A 23,837-nucleotide genomic window follows, 5' to 3' on the forward strand; every position below is an offset into this window, starting at 1 on the left:
TGGCTCTCTGATAATTTTCTGTTCCTTCTCCTCCATTTTATATTTTGTCTTTTTTTCTTGAATCTACTAGTTTGGCCCTCGAGCTAAAATAGGTTAAACATCCCTGCCTTAAACCATGATTTCTAACAGTTTTTATCCCAAAATGTGATCAAATCAGACAAGTATTATGTTTAAAGACAGGGAAGGATACAACAATAAGAGGCCATTCCGTTTTTAGACGTTTGACTTTTATTGAGTGAAAGTGTCGAACAACACAAGAAGAGAGTCGACCTTATTTCCGTCCGCTGTCAATCATCCTCTTCCAGGTAGGTTGTCAAGGCAACCTAAGTCTCATCTTTCTGACTTGCAGCAACGTTTTTTCAATTCTCCCCAAAAAACAGAACACAATCAAGGTGAGTAAAGTGTTGGGGCGCTCCGGAAACATATTTGAATAATGCCGTGTTGTGATGCTAACATTAGCCTTTTTTTCTTCAAGTGCTCCAGGAAATTAGCATTGTTGCTCAGAGGAATGGAAAAGTGTCTTTTCCACACTATTTTTCGATTTTTTTTTCCATGGGAATTATCTCAAATCGTAAATGGATTTTGGAATGATCGAGCCATTTTGCGGCATACACAAACTTAAAACATTTCACATGCAAAATGGATTACTTTCCTTGCCCACATGCAAGAGCATCAAAATGTCATTTCAGATTGTTTTGTTCATTGAAAAAGAGTTTTCGATATTTGGGAGTGTGAACTGTTAGCCTAGCTTGCAGCACAAAGTAGAAAAATGGACCTTAACTTTTAGTCTTTTGTACGCCTGATATTATTGATATATTCCCATGGAAGGCTGCTGTTTCTGAACACTTCTGTTTAAAATTGTGCTTTAAAACACTGGTTCTCAACTGCTTTGACTTCAGGACCCATCAAGTTGCGACCCAAATCAAGAAACTAATTTTTAAATGAAAATATTGCAATTAAAAACCAAAACGAGTATCGTAAATACTCTCATAAAAGTGACCCCCTAAAATTCCTTTAAAATATCCATTTAGCCAGGACAATACTAAGTATTAATATAAGTAGGTACTCTAACTAAAGATTGATAGTAATTTAAAGATTAATATAAAAGTACAATATTTCTAAACCATTTACTCTACCTTCAATGACACCTGTACACCATTTTGCGTTTTTTTCTACATTTCTTCCCTTCATAACTATTATGATTGGCAGAAAAAGGAAATAAAACCGACAAAATCACAATAAAATGAGATGTGGTCCCTCTCCAACGCGCCAATGGACTGGAAGAAGAGGTCGAACAGGGCATTATCGCCATCTACTGTTAACGAAGAATCAATTGCACTCCTTGTTTTTTTCTATTTTTTAGCATTATTTTGCCAAGACAAATTTAAAACAGGTGTGCAACCCACATTTGGGTCCCCACCCACCAGTTGAGAAACATTGCTTTAAAGGTTTTGCCTGCAAAAAAAATGAGTTATCATTTTCTTTAAACATTTGTTGAAAGAAGTATGGCTGAGTACGCTAAAAACAGAAAAATTATCAATTAGCATCCACAGAAACACAAACTCATGTCCTTTTTTTGTAGTCCGTTAAAAAGTCTCGCAAGGTTTCCCGCGGCAACATGACGATAACGACGACACGAAGTGAGCCATTAGCCACCGGAGCTAACGGGCGCTAACCGACTTGGATAAATTTTCCACGACGACAACAAAAATAGTTTTGGATTTACTTCCCCGGTAAAAGTTTTTTTTTTTTTTTCGTGCTCGTCGGCACACTTCCTGCTTGTGGAAAAAGTGCAGAGTCAGATTTGGCTGGCGAGGTGTTGCGCCCCCTGGTGGGCTGGGCGAGAGGCGGCGCAACCCCTATTGCCGGCAGAAGAAAAGCGTTTGGATGGCCACCCAGCAGAGGGCGATAGTGGGCGGGGAAAGGCCGGCGTCGGGTGTTGCCGCGTTGCGCTCCAATAGGTCGGGCGAGGCTAGCGTCGAATCGCCCCAGAGGCGCTCGTTGCCGTTCATCTTAGAAGGAAAAACAAAAAAAAAAACGGTTCAAGATCTTGGAATTTGGATTTTCACTATGATTGAAAGCCTTTAAAACCTTAACATTTTAAACAAGCAACCACTTTTCTATGTATCTCTAAAATAACAAATGAACCTGGTTATAACATAGCAAAAACACTCAGTATTGGAGGTAGGGTTAAAAAATGTATATTACTAGAAAATTACAATGACCCAGTTCTGTTGTATGATTTTTAGAACAGAGGACATGGGCACCCCAGGGGTCTCCAACGTGGTACCCCTGCCCTAGATGCCCTAATATGAAGCTGCAACTAGCTCAAAACCCTTACAACCCTAATATGAAGCTGAAATCATTGTTTAAAGCCAATAATCTAGTCAGAAACAATAGCTAAAATATCCTAGAACTGCTTCAAAGCCCCTATATGACACCAAATCACGAGTTGAAACCCTAACCTGAAGCCACAACTATAGTTGAAAACCCTACCACAAATCCCTAGTTTGAAACACTGGAAGCACTATACCGCCTAAAGCCCTAGTATGAAGCAGAAGCCCAAACTCTGGTTTGAAACCATAGACTAGAAACACCCAAAAACCCTAACAGTAAGTGGGAACCTTAGACATGCGTGAAAGCATAATTTGAAGCCGAAACTGTAGTTGAATACTCTAGGAATGCTTTAAAACCTTATAATAAATCCGAAACACTAGTTATAATCCCCAATTGGAAACCCAAAAATCTGGTCGGAAACAATAGCTAAAATATCCTTGAAATGCTTCAAAGCCCCTATATAACACCAATCCACAAGTTGAAACCCTAACTTGAAGCCACAATCCTAGATGAAAACCTTAGCACAAATCCTTAGTTTGACATTCCAAAGACACGCATTTCAGGTGAATTGGCCGGTCCAAATTGTCCCTAGGTGTTAATGAGCGAGTGAGTTGTCTGTCCCCGTGTGCCCTGCGATTGGCTGGCAACCAGTTCAGGGTGTCCCCTGCCCGATGATTGCTGGGATGGGCTCCAGCACCCCCGCGACCCTACTGAGGATAAGCGGTGCTGCTAATGAGATGAGATATATATATAATAATAAATAATAATTTCCTTGTATTGTCATTCTGTGTAACAATGTACACAGAACGAAATGTCGATTGCACCTGACCCGTTGTAGCGAGCCGATGCAGCCGCAGCCAACAGAGGGCGCCGCCGACCACTTTTTAAGTCTTAGGAATGACTCGGCCGGGGCGCGAACCACCGACCTCCCATATATATATATATATATAACGAAACAAGAATTTGTACTGCGAACGTCTAATTTACAAGTTTTGGGAGCTGACTACAAAAGCACTTCCTGTGGGTTTATTTTGGACCCAAACGCAGACCAAAAAAAAAGTGAAGAACAACGAGGCGTTCGCAGGTACTCGAGGCGCAAAGATGCTAATTGGGAGATTTGATTTTGCTGTGGAAACGCAAAGCCTTTTATTTTTAGCTTTCTTTTTTTTGGGTTAAGCTTTACTAAAATGCTAAATGGTCTGTACTTACGAAACGCTTTACAATATGCTTCACACTTCGAAATGACAGCCTACTTCCTTATCAGGGGATTCGGTGTCTTCTCAAAGGAGCTGGAATCGAACCCGAGATGAGCCACTGCCGCCCCGTATTATCTATAAACTTTTTGTTTTCCGGTATTTTTTAAACACGAACGCACAAGAATTGTAACATTAAGACAGTATTCCGAGTTTTATCGAATTGAATGTCAAGTTTCTGTTTTCACGTTGATTCTACTTCATTTGTTTTTTTCTCAAAATATTTGATAAAAATAATTTTTTTGGGGACTTATTAGTTACTATACAATCTTCACATATGTTTGTTGTAATATTAATGATTTTTAAGTATTTTTATATGAATATTTTCCTTTTTTTAATGAATTTTGTTGTGCCACTTTTATTCATAATGTAAGCCGCTTTATTTTAATTTTTTTGTTTTGAATGTTTAAATATATTTTAATTTAATAATTGTATAACTTTGAAATTTTTGTAGAAATATATTATTTATCTCATACACTTTGGTTTTATTTTTTTTTTACTTTTTTTCAAAATATTTGATTTATATATTACAAGTGTTTGTTGTTTTTTTTTTACAAATTATTAAGCGTTTTCCTTGTACTTTTATTTTTTTGCCAAATGTTTCCATTGCTAGTATATTTTTTATCAAATATTTTATTCTATTATTTTACAACAGTGATGTGGATATTAATACTATGATTTTAATAACTTCAAATATGTTGTATTGTAATATTTATTACTTTCAAATCTTTTTGTAGTAATATTTTCGTTCCGAAACTTTTCTAGTGCATCATTTTTACTTTTTTCTTTTTTATTTATTTATATATTACAAATATTCATAATTTGTTTTAATTGGATTGTGTGTGTAAAAGCAATACTAAATAACTAATTACGATTAATACTTTTTTTCCCTGCATATTTGCTTTTTCTAAAGCTATTTTTCCTTATATTACATTTAATTTTTGGACCAGTGATGTGTGTAAATAAGAGGTTTGTTTAGTTGTGATATTTAATACTTCTATTACTTATCATATTTTAAATATTTGCCATTGTTGTGGATTAACTGCAAGTCCGCTTGATGGAAAACATATGTACATGAAGGTGCTGAGCCAAGTCAGGGCGGGGAAAAACATTACGTAACCACGAGGACACGGTATAAAAAGCTGACCGTCTCACAGACGGACTTTGAACGTGGCTTGTATGTTGATGAATAAATAACGTTCGTTTATGTTTTGGGGCGATGCCCAACAACGTTCCCTCTAAAATAAGTGGCGCCCCACGTTGGGCTTCGTGGAATGGAATGCCAGTTTGTTATTTTCACTATTGTTGTTCTTTTTTGACTATTTACATCATTTTCACTATCTTATTGCTGTTCTTTGATGCCCGCACCCTTACGTTTGGATCTTCTTTTGCAACCTGGGAGATTTAATAAAACAAAAGTGTTCAGAGGAGGGGCCTTTAGAACATATTGGACTTGCTTATCTGAAGGCTTGTCTTCCTTGCCAGTTCATTGATGTCTGCTCTCCTTATTTTGAGCGTCTACTAGAGTTCAAACCAAACGAAAATAAACATCTTAATGAGGAGTATTGTTATTGTGATGAATAATTTAATTAATAGAGTTGCAGTATAAATTGTTAAAAATCTATTATTTTGAAGATAAAATTATATTGCAATATTATTTATTAAAATAAAAAAACAAGGAATATCATGCTATTATTGATAGAGTCAAAATGTGAAAATATTATTAAAAGACGTGAAAATTTACCAATTACTTTTTTTTTTTCAGAAATATATTTTCCTTGTGATTTCAAGTATTTAATCATTATTTCATTTGTGAACTACAGATTGTAACGTGTTTGGCATGAGTTTTTGTGCAACGGTGTCGCTAAAGTTTCAGTTTTTTGACTATCTAGTTAGCTGCGTTTTCCTTTCCACCGACCTGAGTGGGAATGTGAGCTCTCAGGATATTTTGCGCCGTTTCCGCCTCGGCGTCGGGAACGTCCGTGGCCCGGGGAGAAGACGGGAAGGGGCTCGGGAGGGCGGGCACCGTTTTTACGTCGGAACTGTTGCCGAAAGCCACGATGGCCTTCTCTGGAAGGACAAAGACGTACTGCCGTTAGCTTATTCCCTCTTGCGGGAAAAGGTGTGATGAAGAAGAAGTACAGGTAAGAGGGGTTTAGCATTTTGAGTAAAAAAAAGTGTAAGGGTGCAAGAAAAATGCCAGGGGTTAGCATATTAAGTTGATTAAAAACGTAAGGCCTTAGCACGTCATGTAAAAAACATGTCAGGGGTTGGCATGTCAAGTCAAGGAAATAAATAAATGGTTAGCATGTCAGGTAAAAAAACATTAGGTTAGCATGACAAGTCAAATTAAGACGCAAGGGGTTGGCATGTCGAAAAAACGCAAAACGGAGAGTATGTCATCAAACACGAAAGAGGATAGTATGTCAAAAAATAACCAAAAAAGTATATATCTTGAAAAAAACACAAAGGGGTTAGTGTGTCGAAAAACGCAAAGGGCTAAGTATGTCGAAAAAACGCAAAACGGATACTATGTCGAAAAACAAAGAAAAGTAAGTATCTTGAAAAAAACACAAAGGGGTTAGTATGTCGAAAAACACAAAACTGAAACTATGTCAAAAAACACAAAAAATGAAATATCTTGAAAAAACACAAAGGGGTTAGTATGTCGAAAAAACACGAAAAGGATACTATGTCGAAAAACAAAAAAAAGTAAGTATCTTGAAAAAAACAGAAAGGGGTTAGTATGTTGAAAAACAAAAAAAAGTAAGTATCTTGAAAAAAACACAAAAAATGTCGAAAAACACAAAACTGAAACTATGTCAAAAAACACAAAAAATGAAATATCTTGAAAAAACACAAAGGGGTTAGTATGTCGAAAAACAAAAAAAAGTAAGTATCTTGAAAAAAACACAAAGGGGTTAGTATGTCGAAAAAACGCAAAACGGAGAGTATGAATGAAAAACAGAAAACGGATACTATGTCCAAAAACACAATAAAGTATATATCTTGAAAAAACACAAAGGGGTTAGTATGTCAAAAATCACAAAGGGGTTAGTTAGTATGTCGAAAAACAAAAAACAATGAGTAAGTCAAAAAACACAAAAAAGTAAGTATCTTGAAAAAACACAAAGGGGTTAGTATGTCGAAAAACGCAAAGGGCTAAGTATGTCGAAAAAACGCAAAACGGAGAGTATGAATGAAAAACACAAAACGTATACTATGTCCAAAAACACAATAAAGTATATATCTTGAAAAAACACAAAGGGGTTAGTATGTCGAAAAACACAAAACTGAAACTATGTCAAAAAACACAAAAAATGAAATATCTTGAAAAAACACAAAGGGGTTAGTATGTCGAAAAAACACGAAAAGGATACTATGTCGAAAAACAAAAAAAAGTAAGTATCTTGAAAAAAACACAAAGGGGTTAGTATGTCGAAAAACGAAAAAAACACAAAGGGGTTAGTATGTTGAAAAACAAAAAAAAGTAAGTATCTTGAAAAAAACACAAAAAATGTCGAAAAACACAAAACTGAAACTATGTCAAAAAACAAAAAAAAGTAAGTATCTTGAAAAAAACACAAAGGGGTTAGTATGTCGAAAAAACACAAAACGGAGAGTATGTCGAAAAACAAAAAAAGTAAGTATCTTGAAAAAACACAAAGGGGTTAGTATGTCGAAAAAACGCAAAACGGAGAGTATGAATGAAAAACACAAAACGGATACTATGTCCAAAAACACAATAAAGTATATATCTTGAAAAAATACAAAGGGGTTAGTATGTCGAAAAAACACAAAACGGAGAGTATGTCGAAAAACAAAAAAAGTAAGTATCTTGAAAAAACACAAAGGGGTTAGTATGTCGAAAAACGCAAAGGGCTAAGTATGTCGAAAAAACGCAAAACGGAGAGTATGAATGAAAAACACAAAACGGATACTATGTCCAAAAACACAATAAAGTATATATCTTGAAAAAACACAAAGGGGTTAGTATGTCGAAAAACACAAAACTGAAACTATGTCAAAAAACACAAAAAATGAAATATCTTGAAAAAAACACAAAGGGGTTAGTATGTCGAAAAAACACGAAACGGATACTATGTCGAAAAACAAAAAAAGTAAGTATCTTAAAAAACACAAAGGGGTTAGTATGTCGAAAAACACAAAACTGAAACTATGTCAAAAAACACAAAAAATGAAATATCTTGAAAAAAACACAAAGGGGTTAGTATGTCGAAAAAACACGAAAAGGATACTATGTCGAAAAACAAAAAAAAGTAAGTATCTTGAAAAAAACACAAAAAATGTCGAAAAACACAAAACTGAAACTATGTCAAAAAACACAAAAAATGAAATATCTTGAAAAAACACAAAGGGGTTAGTATGTCGAAAAACAAAAAAAAGTAAGTATCTTGAAAAAACACAAAGGGGTTAGTATGTCGAAAAACACAAAGGGCTAAGTATGTCGAAAAAACGCAAAACGGAGAGTATGAATGAAAAACAGAAAACGGATACTATGTCCAAAAACACAATAAAGTATATATCTTGAAAAAACACAAAGGGGTTAGTTAGTATGTCGAAAAACAAAAAACGATGAGTAAGTCAAAAAACACAAAAAAGTAAGTATCTTGAAAAAACACAAAGGGGTTAGTATGTCGAAAAAACGCAAAACGGATACTATGTCAAAAAACACAATAAAGTAAATATCTTGAAAAAACACAAAGGGGTTAGTATGTCGAAAAACGCAAAAAAGTAAGTATCTTGAAAAAACACAAAGGGGTTAGTATGTCGAAAAACGCAAAGGGCTAAGTATGTCGAAAAAACGCAAAACGGAGAGTATGAATGAAAAACACAAAACGGATACTATGTCCAAAAACACAATAAAGTATATATCTTGAAAAAACACAAAGGGGTTAGTATGTCGAAAAACACAAAACTGAAACTATGTCAAACAACACAAAAAATGAAATATCTTGAAAAAAACACAAAGGGGTTAGTATGTCGAAAAAACACGAAACGGATACTATGTCGAAAAACAAAAAAAGTAAGTATCTTGAAAAAATACAAAGGGGTTAGTATGTCGAAAAACGCAAAGGGCTAAGTATGTCGAAAAAACGCAAAACGGAGAGTATGAATGAAAAACACAAAACGGATACTATGTCCAAAAACACAATAAAGTATATATCTTGAAAAAACACAAAGGGGTTAGTATGTCGAAAAACACAAAACTGAAACTATGTCAAAAAACACAAAAAATGAAATATCTTGAAAAAAACACAAAGGGGTTAGTATGTCGAAAAAACACGAAACGGATACTATGTCGAAAAACAAAAAAAGTAAGTATCTTGAAAAAACACAAAGGGGTTAGTATGTCGAAAAACAAAAAAAAGTAAGTATCTTGAAAAAAACACAAAGGGGTTAGTATGTCGAAAAACAAAAAAAAGTAAGTATCTTGAAAAAAACACAAAGGGGTTAGTATGTCGAAAAACACAAAACTGAAACTATGTCAAAAAACACAAAAAATGAAATATCTTGAAAAAACACAAAGGGGTTAGTATGTCGAAAAACACAAAACTGAAACTATGTCAAAAAACACAAAAAATGAAATATCTTGAAAAAACACAAAGGGGTTAGTATGTCGAAAAAACACGAAAAGGATACTATGTCGAAAAACAAAAAAAAGTAAGTATCTTGAAAAAAACACAAAGGGGTTAGTATGTCGAAAAACGAAAAAAACACAAAGGGGTTAGTATGTTGAAAAACAAAAAAAAGTAAGTATCTTGAAAAAAACACAAAAAATGTCGAAAAACACAAAACTGAAACTATGTCAAAAAACACAAAAAATGAAATATCTTGAAAAAACACAAAGGGGTTAGTATGTCGAAAAAACACGAAAAGGATACTATGTCGAAAAACAAAAAAAAGTAAGTATCTTGAAAAAAACACAAAGGGGTTAGTATGTCGAAAAAACACAAAACGGAGAGTATGTCGAAAAACAAAAAAAGTAAGTATCTTGAAAAAACACAAAGGGGTTAGTATGTCGAAAAAACACGAAACGGATACTATGTCGAAAAACAAAAAAAGTAAGTATCTTAAAAAACACAAAGGGGTTAGTATGTCGAAAAACACAAAACTGAAACTATGTCAAAAAACACAAAAAATGAAATATCTTGAAAAAAACACAAAGGGGTTAGTATGTCGAAAAAACACGAAAAGGATACTATGTCGAAAAACAAAAAAAAGTAAGTATCTTGAAAAAAACACAAAGGGGTTAGTATGTTGAAAAACAAAAAAAAGTAAGTATCTTGAAAAAAACACAAAAAATGTCGAAAAACACAAAACTGAAACTATGTCAAAAAACACAAAAAATGAAATATCTTGAAAAAACACAAAGGGGTTAGTATGTCGAAAAACAAAAAAAAGTAAGTATCTTGAAAAAACACAAAGGGGTTAGTTAGTATGTCGAAAAACAAAAAACGATGAGTAAGTCAAAAAACACAAAAAAGTAAGTATCTTGAAAAAACACAAAGGGGTTAGTATGTCGAAAAAACGCAAAACGGATACTATGTCAAAAAACACAATAAAGTAAATATCTTGAAAAAACACAAAGGGGTTAGTATGTCGAAAAACGCAAAAAAGTAAGTATCTTGAAAAAACACAAAGGGGTTAGTATGTCGAAAAAACACGAAACGGATACTATGTCGAAAAACAAAAAAAGTAAGTATCTTGAAAAAACACAAAGGGGTTAGTATGTCGAAAAACGCAAAAAAGTAAGTATCTTGAAAAACACAAAGGGGTTAGTATGTCGAAAAAACGCAAAACTGAAACTATGTCAAACAACACAAAAAATGAAATATCTTGAAAAAAACACAAAGGGGTTAGTATGTCGAAAAAACACGAAACGGATACTATGTCGAAAAACAAAAAAAGTAAGTATCTTGAAAAAATACAAAGGGGTTAGTATGTCGAAAAAACACAAAACGGAGAGTATGTCGAAAAACAAAAAAAGTAAGTATCTTGAAAAAACACAAAGGGGATAGTATGTCGAAAAACGCAAAGGGCTAAGTATGTCGAAAAAACGCAAAACGGAGAGTATGAATGAAAAACACAAAACGGATACTATGTCCAAAAACACAATAAAGTATATATCTTGAAAAAACACAAAGGGGTTAGTATGTCGAAAAACACAAAACTGAAACTATGTCAAAAAACACAAAAAATGAAATATCTTGAAAAAAACACAAAGGGGTTAGTATGTCGAAAAAACACGAAACGGATACTATGTCGAAAAACAAAAAAAGTAAGTATCTTGAAAAAACACAAAGGGGTTAGTATGTCAAAAATCACAAAGGGGTTAGTTAGTATGTCGAAAAACAAAAAAAAGTAAGTATCTTGAAAAAAACACAAAGGGGTTAGTATGTCGAAAAACAAAAAAAAGTAAGTATCTTGAAAAAAACACAAAGGGGTTAGTATGTCGAAAAACACAAAACTGAAACTATGTCAAAAAACACAAAAAATGAAATATCTTGAAAAAACACAAAGGGGTTAGTATGTCGAAAAACACAAAACTGAAACTATGTCAAAAAACACAAAAAATGAAATATCTTGAAAAAACACAAAGGGGTTAGTATGTCGAAAAACGCAAAGGGCTAAGTATGTCGAAAAAACGCAAAACGGAGAGTATGTCCAAAAACACAATAAAGTATATATCTTGAAAAAACACAAAGGGGTTAGTATGTCAAAAATCACAAAGGGGTTAGTTAGTATGTCGAAAAACAAAAAACGATGAGTAAGTCAAAAAACACAAAAAAGTAAGTATCTTGAAAAAACGCAAAGGGGTTAGTATGACGAAAAAACGCAAAACGGATACTATGTCAAAAAACAAAAAAAGGAAATATCTTGAAAAAACACAAAGGGGTTAGTATGTCGAAAAACAAAAAAAAGTAAGTATCTTGAAAAAAACACAAAGGGGTTAGTATGTCGAAAAAACGCAAAACGGATACTATGTCAAAAAACACAATAGAGTAAATATCTTGAAAAAACACAAAGGGGTTAGTATGTCGAAAAACACAAAAAAGTAAGAATCTTGAAAAAACGCAAAGGGGTTAGTATGACGAAAAAACGCAAAACGGATACTATGTCAAAAAACACAATAAAGTATATATCTTGAAAAAACACAAAGGGGTTAGTATGTCAAAAATCACAAAGGGGTTAGTTAGTATGTCGAAAAACAAAAAACGATGAGTAAGTCAAAAAACACAAAAAAGTAAGAATCTTGAAAAAACGCAAAGGGGTTAGTATGACGAAAAAACGCAAAACGGATACTATGTCAAAAAACACAATAAAGTACATATCTTGAAAAAAAACAAAAGGGTTAGTATGTCGAAAAACACAAAACGGATACTATGTAAAAAAACACAAAAAATGAAATATTTTGAAAAAAGACAAAGGGGTTAGTATGTCGAAAAACAAAAAAAGTAAGTATCTTGAAAAAAACACAAAGGGGTTAGTATGTCGAAAAAACACGAAACGGATACTATGTCAAAAAACACAATAAAGTAAATACCTTGAAAAAACACAAAGGGGTTAGTATGTCGAAAAAACACGAAACGGATACTATGTCGAAAAACAAAAAAAGTAAGTATCTTGAAAAAAACACAAAGGCGTTAGTATGTCGAAAAAACGCAAAACGGATACTATGTCAAAAAACACAATAAAGTAAATATCTTGAAAAAACACAAAGGGGTTAGTATGTCGAAAAACAAAAAAGTAAGTATCTTGAAAAAAACGCAAAGGGCTAAGTATGTCGAAAAAACGCAAAACGGATACTATGTTAAAAAACACAATAAAGTAAATATCTTGAAAAAACACAAAGGGGTTAGTATGTCGAAAAACCAAAAAAAGTAAGTATCTTGAAAAAAACACAAAGGGGTTAGTATGTCGAAAAAACACGAAACGGATAGTATGTCGAAAAACAAAAAAAGTAAGTATCTTGAAAAAAACACAAAGGCGTTAGTATGTCGAAAAACACAAAACTGAAACTATGTCAAAAAACACAATAAATGAAATATCTTGAAAAAACACAAAGGGGTTAGTATGTCGAAAAAACGCGAAACGGATACTATGTCAAAAAACACAATAAAGTAAATATCTTGAAAAAACACAAAGGGGTTAGTATGTCAAAAATCACAAAGGGGTTAGTTAGTATGTCGAAAAACAAAAACGATGAGTAAGTCAAAAAACACAAAAAAGTAAGTATCTTGAAAAAACACAAAGGGGTTAGTATGTCGAAAAAACGCAAAACGGATACTATGTCGAAAAACAAAAAAAAGTAAGTATCTTGAAAAAAACACAAAGGGGTTAGTATGTCGAAAAAACACGAAACGGATACTATGTCGAAAAACAAAAAAAGTAAGTATCTTGAAAAAACACAAAGGGGTTAGTATGTCAAAAATCACAAAGGGGTTAGTTAGTATGTCGAAAAACAAAAAACGATGAGTAAGTCAAAAAACACAAAAAAGTAAGTATCTTGAAAAAACACAAAGGGGTTAGTTAGTATGTCGAAAAAACGCAAAACGGATACTATGTCAAAAAACACAATAAAGTAAATATCTTGAAAAAACACAAAGGGGTTAGTATGTCGAAAAACGCAAAAAAGTAAGTATCTTGAAAAAACACAAAGGGGTTAGTATGTCGAAAAAACGCAAAACTGAAACTATGTCAAAAAACACAAAAAATGAAATATCTTGAAAAAACACAAAGGGGTTAGTATGTCGAAAAACGCAAAGGGCTAAGTATGTCGAAAAAACGCAAAACGGAGAGTATGTCCAAAAACACAATAAAGTAAATATCTTGAAAAAACACAAAGGGGTTAGTATGTCGAAAAACACAAAAAAGTAAGAATCTTGAAAAAACGCAAAGGGGTTAGTATGTCGAAAAACACAAAACTGAAACTATGTCAAAAAACACAATAAATGAAATATCTTGAAAAAACACAAAGGGGTTAGTATGTCGAAAAACAAAAAAAAGTAAGTATCTTGAAAAAAACACAAAGGGGTTAGTATGTCGAAAAAACACGAAACGGATACTATGTCGAAAAACAAAAAAAGTAAGTATCTTGAAAAAACACAAAGGGGTTAGTATGTCAAAAATCACAAAGGGGTTAGTTAGTATGTCGAAAAACAAAAAACGATGAGTAAGTCAAAAAACACAAAAAAGTAAGTATCTTGAAAAAACACAAAGGGGTTAGTATGTCGAAAAAACGCAAAACGGATACTATGTCAAAAAACACAATAAAGTAAATATCTTGAAAAAACACAAAGGGGTTAGTATGTCGAAAAACGCAAAAAAGTAAGTATCTTGAAAAAACACAAAGGGGTTAGTATGTCGAAAAAACGCGAAACGGATACTATGTCAAAAAACACAAAAAAGTAAGAATCTTGTAAAAACGCAAAGGGGTTAGTATGACGAAAAAACGCAAAACTGAAACTATGTCAAAAAACACAAAAAATGAAATATCTTGAAAAAACACAAAGGGGTTAGTATGTCGAAAAACGCAAAGGGCTAAGTATGTCGAAAAAACGCAAAACGGAGAGTATGTCCAAAAACACAAAAAAGTAAGAATCTTGAAAAAACGCAAAGGGGTTAGTATGACGAAAAAACGCAAAACGGATACTATGTCAAAAAACACCATAAAGTATATATCTTGAAAAAACACAAAGGGGTTAGTATGTCAAAAATCACAAAGGGGTTAGTTAGTATGTCGAAAAACACAAAAAAGTAAGAATCTTGAAAAAACGCAAAGGGGTTAGTATGACGAAAAAACGCAAAACGGATACTATGTCAAAAAACACAATAAAGTATATATCTTGAAAAAACACAAAGGGGTTAGTATGTCAAAAATCACAAAGGGGTTAGTTAGTATGTCGAAAAACAAAAAACAATGAGTAAGTCAAAAAACACAAAAAAGTAAGTATCTTGAAAAAACGCAAAGGGGTTAGTATGACGAAAAAACGCAAAACGGATACTATGTCAAAAAACACAATAAAGTACATATCTTGAAAAAAAACAAAAGGGTTAGTATGTCGAAAAACACAAAACGGATACTATGTAAAAAAACACAAAAAATGAAATATCTTGAAAAAAGACAAAGGGGTTAGTATGTCGAAAAACAAAAAAAGTAAGTATCTTGAAAAAAACACAAAGGGGTTAGTATGTCGAAAAAACGCAAAACGGATACTATGTTAAAAAACACAATAAAGTAAATATCTTGAAAAAACACAAAGGGGTTAGTATGTCGAAAAACAAAAAAAGTAAGTATCTTGAAAAAAACGCAAAGGGCTAAGTATGTCGAAAAAACGCAAAACGGATACTATGTTAAAAAACACAATAAAGTAAATATCTTGAAAAAACACAAAGGGGTTAGTATGTCGAAAAACAAAAAAAAGTAAGTATCTTGAAAAAAACACAAAGGGGTTAGTATGTCGAAAAAACACGAAACGGATACTATGTCGAAAAACAAAAAAAGTAAGTATCTTGAAAAAAACACAAAGGCGTTAGTATGTCGAAAAAACGCAAAACGGATACTATGTCAAAAAACACAATAAAGTAAATATCTTGAAAAAACACAAAGGGGTTAGTATGTCAAAAATCACAAAGGGGTTAGTTAGTATGTTGAAAAACAAAAAACGATGAGTAAGTCAAAAAACACAAAAAAGTAAGTATCTTGAAAAAACACAAAGGGGTTAGTATGTCGAAAAACAAAAAAAAGTAAGTATCTTGAAAAAAACACAAAGGGGTTAGTATGTCGAAAAAACACGAAACGGATACTATGTCGAAAAACAAAAAAAGTAAGTATCTTGAAAAAAACACAAAGGCGTTAGTATGTCGAAAAAACGCAAAACGGATACTATGTCAAAAAACACAATAAAGTAAATATCTTGAAAAAACACAAAGGGGTTAGTATGTCAAAAATCACAAAGGGGTTAGTTAGTATGTCGAAAAACAAAAAACGATGAGTAAGTCAAAAAACACAAAAAAGTAAGTATCTTGAAAAAACGCAAAGGGGTTAGTATGACGAAAAAACGCAAAACAGATACTATGTCAAAAAACAAAAAAAGGAAATATCTTGAAAAAACACAAAGGGGTTAGTATGTCGAAAAAACACGAAACGGATACTATGTCAAAAAACAAAAAAAGGAAATATCTTGAAAAAACACAAAAGGGTTAGTATGTCGAAAAACAAAAAACTGAAACTATGTCAAAAAACACAATAAATGAAATATCTTGAAAAAACACAAAAGGGTTAGTATGTCGAAAAACAAAAAAAAGTAAGTATCTTGAAAAAAACACAAAGGGGTTAGTATGTCGAAAAAACACGAAACGGATACTATGTCGAAAAACAAAAAAAGTAAGTATCTTGAAAAAACACAAAGGGGTTAGTATGTCGAAAAACGCAAAGGGCTAAGTATGTCGAAAAAACGCAAAACGGATACTATGTCCAAAAACACAATAAAGTATATATCTTGAAAAAACACAAAGGGGTTAGTATGTCAAAAATCACAAAGGGGTTAGTTAGTATGTCGAAAAACAAAAAACGATGAGTAAGTCAAAAAAACACAAAAAAGTAAGTATCTTGAAAAAACACAAAGGGGTTAGTATGTCGAAAAAACGCAAAACGGATACTATGTCAAAAAACACAATAAAGTAAATATCTTGAAAAAACACAAAGGGGTTAGTATGTCGAAAAACGCAAAAAAGTAAGTATCTTGAAAAAACACAAAGGGGTTAGTATGTCGAAAAAACACGAAACGGATACTATGTCGAAAAACAAAAAAAGTAAGTATCTTGAAAAAACACAAAGGGGTTAGTATGTCGAAAAACACAAAGGGCTAAGTATGTCGAAAAAACGCAAAACGGATACTATGTCCAAAAACACAATAAAGTATATATCTTGAAAAAACACAAAGGGGTTAGTATGTCAAAAATCACAAAGGGGTTAGTTAGTATGTCGAAAAACAAAAAACGATGAGTAAGTCAAAAAACACAAAAAAGTAAGTATCTTGAAAAAACACAAAGGGGTTAGTATGTCGAAAAAACGCAAAACGGATACTATGTCAAAAAACACAATAAAGTAAATATCTTGAAAAAACACAAAGGGGTTAGTATGTCGAAAAACACAAAAAAGTAAGAATCTTGAAAAAACGCAAAGGGGTTAGTATGACGAAAAAACGCAAAACGGATACTATGTCAAAAAACAAAAAAAGGAAACATTTGAAAAAACACAAAGGGGTTAGTTAGTATGTCGAAAAACACAAAACTGAAACTATGTCAAAAAACACAAAAAATGAAATATCTTGAAAAAACACAAAGGGGTTAGTATGTCGAAAAACAAAAAAAAGTAAGTATCTTGAAAAAAACACAAAGGGGTTAGTATGTCGAAAAAACACGAAACGGATACTATGTCAAAAAAACACAATAAAGTAAATATCTTGAAAAAACACAAAGGGGTTAGTATGACGAAAAAACGCAAAACGGATACTATGTCAAAAAACACAATAAAGTATATATCTTGAAAAAACACAAAGGGGTTAGTATGTCAAAAATCACAAAGGGGTTAGTTAGTATGTCGAAAAACAAAAAACGATGAGTAAGTCAAAAAAACACAAAAAAGTAAGTATCTTGAAAAAACGCAAAGGGGTTAGTATGACGAAAAAACGCAAAACGGATACTATGTCAAAAAACACAATAAAGTATATATCTTGAAAAAACACAAAGGGGTTAGTATGTCAAAAATCACAAAGGGGTTAGTTAGTATGTCGAAAAACAAAAAACGATGAGTAAGTCAAAAAAACACAAAAAAGTAAGTATCTTGAAAAAACGCAAAGGGGTTAGTATGACGAAAAAACGCAAAACGGATACTATGTCAAAAAACAAAAAAAAGTAAGTATCTTGAAAAAAACACAAAGGGGTTAGTATGTCGAAAAAACACGAAACGGATACTATGTCGAAAAACAAAAAAAGTAAGTATCTTGAAAAAAACACAAAGGCGTTAGTATGTCGAAAAAACGCAAAACGGATACTATGTCAAAAAACACAATAAAGTAAATATCTTGAAAAAACACAAAGGGGTTAGTATGTCGAAAAACGCAAAAAAGTAAGTATCTTGAAAAAAACACAAAGGGGTTAGTATGTCGAAAAACGCAAAAAAGTAAGTATCTTGAAAAAACGCAAAGGGGTTAGTATGTCAAAAATCACAAAGGGGTTAGTTAGTATGTCGAAAAACAAAAAACGATGAGTAAGTCAAAAAAACACAAAAAAGTAAGTATCTTGAAAAAACACAAAGGGGTTAGTATGTCGAAAAACGCAAAAAAGTAAGTATCTTGAAAAAACACAAAGGGGTTAGTATGTCGAAAAAACACGAAACGGATACTATGTCGAAAAACAAAAAAAGTAAGTATCTTGAAAAAACACAAAGGGGTTAGTATGTCGAAAAACACAAAGGGCTAAGTATGTCGAAAAAACGCAAAACGGATACTATGTCAAAAAACAAAAAAAGGAAACATTTGAAAAAACACAAAGGGGTTAGTATGTCGAAAAACACAAAACTGAAACTATGTCAAAAAACACAAAAAATGAAATATCTTGAAAAAACACAAAGGGGTTAGTATGTCGAAAAACAAAAAAAGTAAGTATCTTGAAAAAAACACAAAGGGGTTAGTATGTCGAAAAAACACGAAACGGATACTATGTCAAAAAACACAATAAAGTAAATATCTTGAAAAAACACAAAGGGGTTAGTATGTCGAAAAACACAAAAAAGTAAGAATCTTGAAAAAACGCAAAGGGGTTAGTATGACGAAAAAACGCAAAACGGATACTATGTCAAAAAACACAATAAAGTATATATCTTGAAAAAACACAAAGGGGTTAGTATGTCAAAAATCACAAAGGGGTTAGTTAGTATGTCGAAAAACAAAAAACGATGAGTAAGTCAAAAAACACAAAAAAGTAAGTATCTTGAAAAAACGCAAAGGGGTTAGTATGTCGAAAAACGCAAAGGGCTAAGTATGTCGAAAAAACGCAAAACGGATACTATGTCAAAAAACAATAAAGTATATATCTTGAAAAAACACAAAGGGGTTAGTATGTCGAAAAACGCAAAAAAGTAAGTATCTTGAAAAAACACAAAGGGGTTAGTATGTCGAAAAAACACGAAACGGATACTATGTCGAAAAACAAAAAAAGTAAGTATCTTGAAAAAACACAAAGGGGTTAGTATGTCGAAAAACACAAAGGGCTAAGTATGTCGAAAAAACGCAAAACGGATACTATGTCAAAAAACAAAAAAAGGAAACATTTGAAAAAACACAAAGGGGTTAGTATGTCGAAAAACACAAAACTGAAACTATGTCAAAAAACACAAAAAATGAAATATCTTGAAAAAACACAAAGGGGTTAGTATGTCGAAAAACAAAAAAAGTAAGTATCTTGAAAAAAACACAAAGGGGTTAGTATGTCGAAAAAACACGAAACGGATACTATGTCAAAAAACACAATAAAGTAAATATCTTGAAAAAACACAAAGGGGTTAGTATGTCGAAAAACACAAAAAAGTAAGAATCTTGAAAAAACGCAAAGGGGTTAGTATGACGAAAAAACGCAAAACGGATACTATGTCAAAAAACACAATAAAGTATATATCTTGAAAAAACACAAAGGGGTTAGTATGTCAAAAATCACAAAGGGGTTAGTTAGTATGTCGAAAAACAAAAAACGATGAGTAAGTCAAAAAACACAAAAAAGTAAGTATCTTGAAAAAACGCAAAGGGGTTAGTATGTCGAAAAACGCAAAGGGCTAAGTATGTCGAAAAAACGCAAAACGGATACTATGTCAAAAAACAATAAAGTATATATCTTGAAAAAACACAAAGGGGTTAGTATGTCGAAAAAACGCAAAACGGATACTATGTCAAAAAACACAATAAAGTAAATATCTTGAAAAAACACAAAGGGCTAAGTATGTCGAAAAAACGCAAAACGGATACTATGTCAAAAAACAATAAAGTATATATCTTGAAAAAACACAAAGGGGTTAGTATGACGAAAAAACGCAAAACGGATACTATGTCAAAAAACAAAAAAAGGAAACATTTGAAAAAACACAAAGGGGTTAGTTAGTATGTCGAAAAACACAAAACTGAAACTATGTCAAAAAACACAAAAAATGAAATATCTTGAAAAAACACAAAGGGGTTAGTATGTCGAAAAACAAAAAAAAGTAAGTATCTTGAGAAAAACACAAAGGGGTTAGTATGTCGAAAAAACACGAAACGGATACTATGTCAAAAAAACACAATAAAGTAAATATCTTGAAAAAACACAAAGGGGTTAGTATGACGAAAAAACGCAAAACGGATACTATGTCAAAAAACACAATAAAGTATATATCTTGAAAAAACACAAAGGGGTTAGTATGTCAAAAATCACAAAGGGGTTAGTTAGTATGTCGAAAAACAAAAAACGATGAGTAAGTCAAAAAACACAAAAAAGTAAGTATCTTGAAAAAACACAAAGGGGTTAGTATGTCGAAAAAACGCAAAACGGATACTATGTCAAAAAACACAATAAAGTAAATATCTTGAAAAAACACAAAGGGGTTAGTATGTCGAAAAACGCAAAAAAGTAAGTATCTTGAAAAAACACAAAGGGGTTAGTATGTCGAAAAAACACGAAACGGATACTATGTCGAAAAACAAAAAAAGTAAGTATCTTGAAAAAACACAAAGGGGTTAGTATGTCGAAAAACGCAAAGGGCTAAGTATGTCGAAAAAACACGAAACGGATACTATGTCAAAAAACACAATAAAGTAAATATCTTGAAAAAACACAAAGGGGTTAGTATGTCGAAAAACACAAAAAAGTAAGAATCTTGAAAAAACGCAAAGGGGTTAGTATGACGAAAAAACGCAAAACGGATACTATGTCAAAAAACACAATAAAGTATATATCTTGAAAAAACACAAAGGGGTTAGTATGTCAAAAATCACAAAGGGGTTAGTTAGTATGTCGAAAAACAAAAAACGATGAGTAAGTCAAAAAAACACAAAAAAGTAAGTATCTTGAAAAAACACAAAGGGGTTAGTATGTCGAAAAAACGCAAAACGGATACTATGTCAAAAAACACAATAAAGTATATATCTTGAAAAAACACAAAGGGGTTAGTATGTCAAAAATCACAAAGGGGTTAGTTAGTATGTCGAAAAACAAAAAACGATGAGTAAGTCAAAAAACACAAAAAAGTAAGTATCTTGAAAAAACACAAAGGGGTTAGTATGTCGAAAAAAACGCAAAACGGATACTATGTCAAAAAACACAATAAAGTAAATATCTTGAAAAAACACAAAGGGGTTAGTATGTCGAAAAACACAAAAAAGTAAGAATCTTGAAAAAACGCAAAGGGGTTAGTATGACGAAAAAACGCAAAACGGATACTATGTCAAAAAACAAAAAAAGGAAACATTTGAAAAAACACAAAGGGGTTAGTTAGTATGTCGAAAAACACAAAACTGAAACTATGTCAAAAAACACAAAAATGAAATATCTTGAAAAAACACAAAGGGGTTAGTATGTCGAAAAACAAAAAAAAGTAAGTATCTTGAAAAAAACACAAAGGGGTTAGTATGTCGAAAAAACACGAAACGGATACTATGTCAAAAAAACACAATAAAGTAAATATCTTGAAAAAACACAAAGGGGTTAGTATGACGAAAAAACGCAAAACGGATACTATGTCAAAAAACACAATAAAGTATATATCTTGAAAAAACACAAAGGGGTTAGTATGTCAAAAATCACAAAGGGGTTAGTTAGTATGTCGAAAAACAAAAAACGATGAGTAAGTCAAAAAAACACAAAAAAGTAAGTATCTTGAAAAAACGCAAAGGGGTTAGTATGACGAAAAAACGCAAAACGGATACTATGTCAAAAAACAAAAAAAAGTAAGTATCTTGAAAAAAACACAAAGGGGTTAGTATGTCGAAAAAACACGAAACGGATACTATGTCGAAAAACAAAAAAAGTAAGTATCTTGAAAAAAACACAAAGGGGTTAGTATGTCGAAAAAACACGAAACGGATACTATGTCAAAAAACACAATAAAGTATATATCTTGAAAAAACACAAAGGGGTTAGTATGTCGAAAAACGCAAAAAAGTAAGTATCTTGAAAAAACACAAAGGGGTTAGTATGTCAAAAATCACAAAGGGGTTAGTTAGTATGTCGAAAAACAAAAAACGATGAGTAAGTCAAAAAACACAAAAAAGTAAGTATCTTGAAAAAACGCAAAGGGGTTAGTATGACGAAAAAACGCAAAACGGATACTATGTCAAAAAACACAATAAAGTATATATCTTGAAAAAACACAAAGGGGTTAGTATGTCAAAAATCACAAAGGGGTTAGTTAGTATGTCGAAAAACAAAAAACGATGAGTAAGTCAAAAAAACACAAAAAAGTAAGTATCTTGAAAAAACGCAAAGGGGTTAGTATGACGAAAAAACGCAAAACGGATACTATGTCAAAAAACAAAAAAAAGTAAGTATCTTGAAAAAAACACAAAGGGGTTAGTATGTCGAAAAAACACGAAACGGATACTATGTCGAAAAACAAAAAAAGTAAGTATCTTGAAAAAAAACACAAAGGCGTTAGTATGTCGAAAAAACGCAAAACGGATACTATGTCAAAAAACACAATAAAGTAAATATCTTGAAAAAACACAAAGGGGTTAGTATGTCGAAAAACGCAAAAAAGTAAGTATCTTGAAAAAAACACAAAGGGGTTAGTATGTCGAAAAACGCAAAAAAGTAAGTATCTTGAAAAAACGCAAAGGGGTTAGTATGTCAAAAATCACAAAGGGGTTAGTTAGTATGTCGAAAAACAAAAAACGATGAGTAAGTCAAAAAAACACAAAAAAGTAAGTATCTTGAAAAAACGCAAAGGGGTTAGTATGACGAAAAAACGCAGAACGGATACTATGTCAAAAAACAAAATAAAGTACATATCTTGAAAAAAAACAAAAGGGTTAGTATGTCGAAAAACACAAAACGGATACTATGTAAAAAAACACAAAAAATGAAATATCTTGAAAAAAGACAAAGGGGTTAGTATGTCGAAAAACAAAAAAAGTAAGTATCTTGAAAAAAACACAAAGGGGTTAGTATGTCGAAAAAACGCAAAACGGATACTATGTTAAAAAACACAATAAAGTAAATATCTTGAAAAAACACAAAGGGGTTAGTATGTCGAAAAACAAAAAAAAGTAAGTATCTTGAAAAAAACACAAAGGGGTTAGTATGTCGAAAAAACACGAAACGGATACTATGTCGAAAAACAAAAAAGGTAAGTATCTTGAAAAAAACACAAAGGCGTTAGTATGTCGAAAAAACGCAAAACGGATACTATGTCAAAAAACACAATAAAGTAAATATCTTGAAAAAACACAAAGGGGTTAGTATGTCGAAAAAAAAAAAAGTAAGTATCTTGAAAAAAACACAAAGGGGTTAGTATGTCGAAAAACGCAAAAAAGTAAGTATCTTGAAAAAACGCAAAGGGGTTAGTATGTCGAAAAAACGCAAAACGGATACTATGTCAAAAAACACAATAAAGTAAATATCTTGAAAAAACACAAAAGGGTTAGTATGTCGAAAAACAAAAAAAAGTAAGTATCTTGAAAAAAACACAAAGGGGTTAGTATGTCGAAAAAACACGAAACGGATACTATGTCGAAAAACAAAAAAAGTAAGTATCTTGAAAAAACACAAAGGGGTTAGTATGTCGAAAAACGCAAAGGGCTAAGTATGTCGAAAAAACGCAAAACGGATACTATGTCCAAAAACACAATAAAGTATATATCTTGAAAAATCACAAAGGGGTTAGTTAGTATGTCGAAAAACAAAAAACGATGAGTAAGTCAAAAAACACAAAAAAGTAAGTATCTTGAAAAAACACAAAGGGGTTAGTATGTCGAAAAAACGCAAAACGGATACTATGTCAAAAAACACAATAAAGTAAATATCTTGAAAAAACACAAAGGGGTTAGTATGTCGAAAAACGCAAAAAAGTAAGTATCTTGAAAAAACACAAAGGGGTTAGTATGTCGAAAAAACACGAAACGGATACTATGTCGAAAAACAAAAAAAGTAAGTATCTTGAAAAAACACAAAGGGGTTAGTATGTCGAAAAACGCA

General features: G+C 32.0%; 1 protein-coding gene across 3 annotated transcripts in view; it reads right to left on the reverse strand.

Moving 5' to 3' along the window:
- Positions 1 to 205: 205 nt before the first annotated feature.
- gfra4a (GDNF family receptor alpha 4a) overlaps positions 206 to 23,837 on the reverse strand; it is a 226,765-nt gene continuing 203,133 nt past the window's right edge. For all 3 annotated transcript variants that reach the window (XM_088355106.1, XM_088355108.1, XM_088355107.1), the window contains exons 7-8: positions 5,509 to 5,660; positions 206 to 2,012 (exon numbers count right to left, since the gene is read on the reverse strand). In XM_088355106.1, coding sequence (XP_088211232.1) covers positions 1,860 to 2,012; positions 5,509 to 5,660 — 305 coding nt within the window. In that variant the 3' untranslated portion in view covers positions 206 to 1,859. The remainder of the gene's footprint in view (positions 2,013 to 5,508; positions 5,661 to 23,837) is intronic.

Source organism: Urocampus carinirostris, chromosome 15, assembly GCF_059441175.1.
Source record: "Urocampus carinirostris isolate Australia breed hairy pipefish chromosome 15, RoL_Ucar_1.0, whole genome shotgun sequence".
Lineage (NCBI taxonomy): Eukaryota > Metazoa > Chordata > Actinopteri > Syngnathiformes > Syngnathidae > Urocampus > Urocampus carinirostris.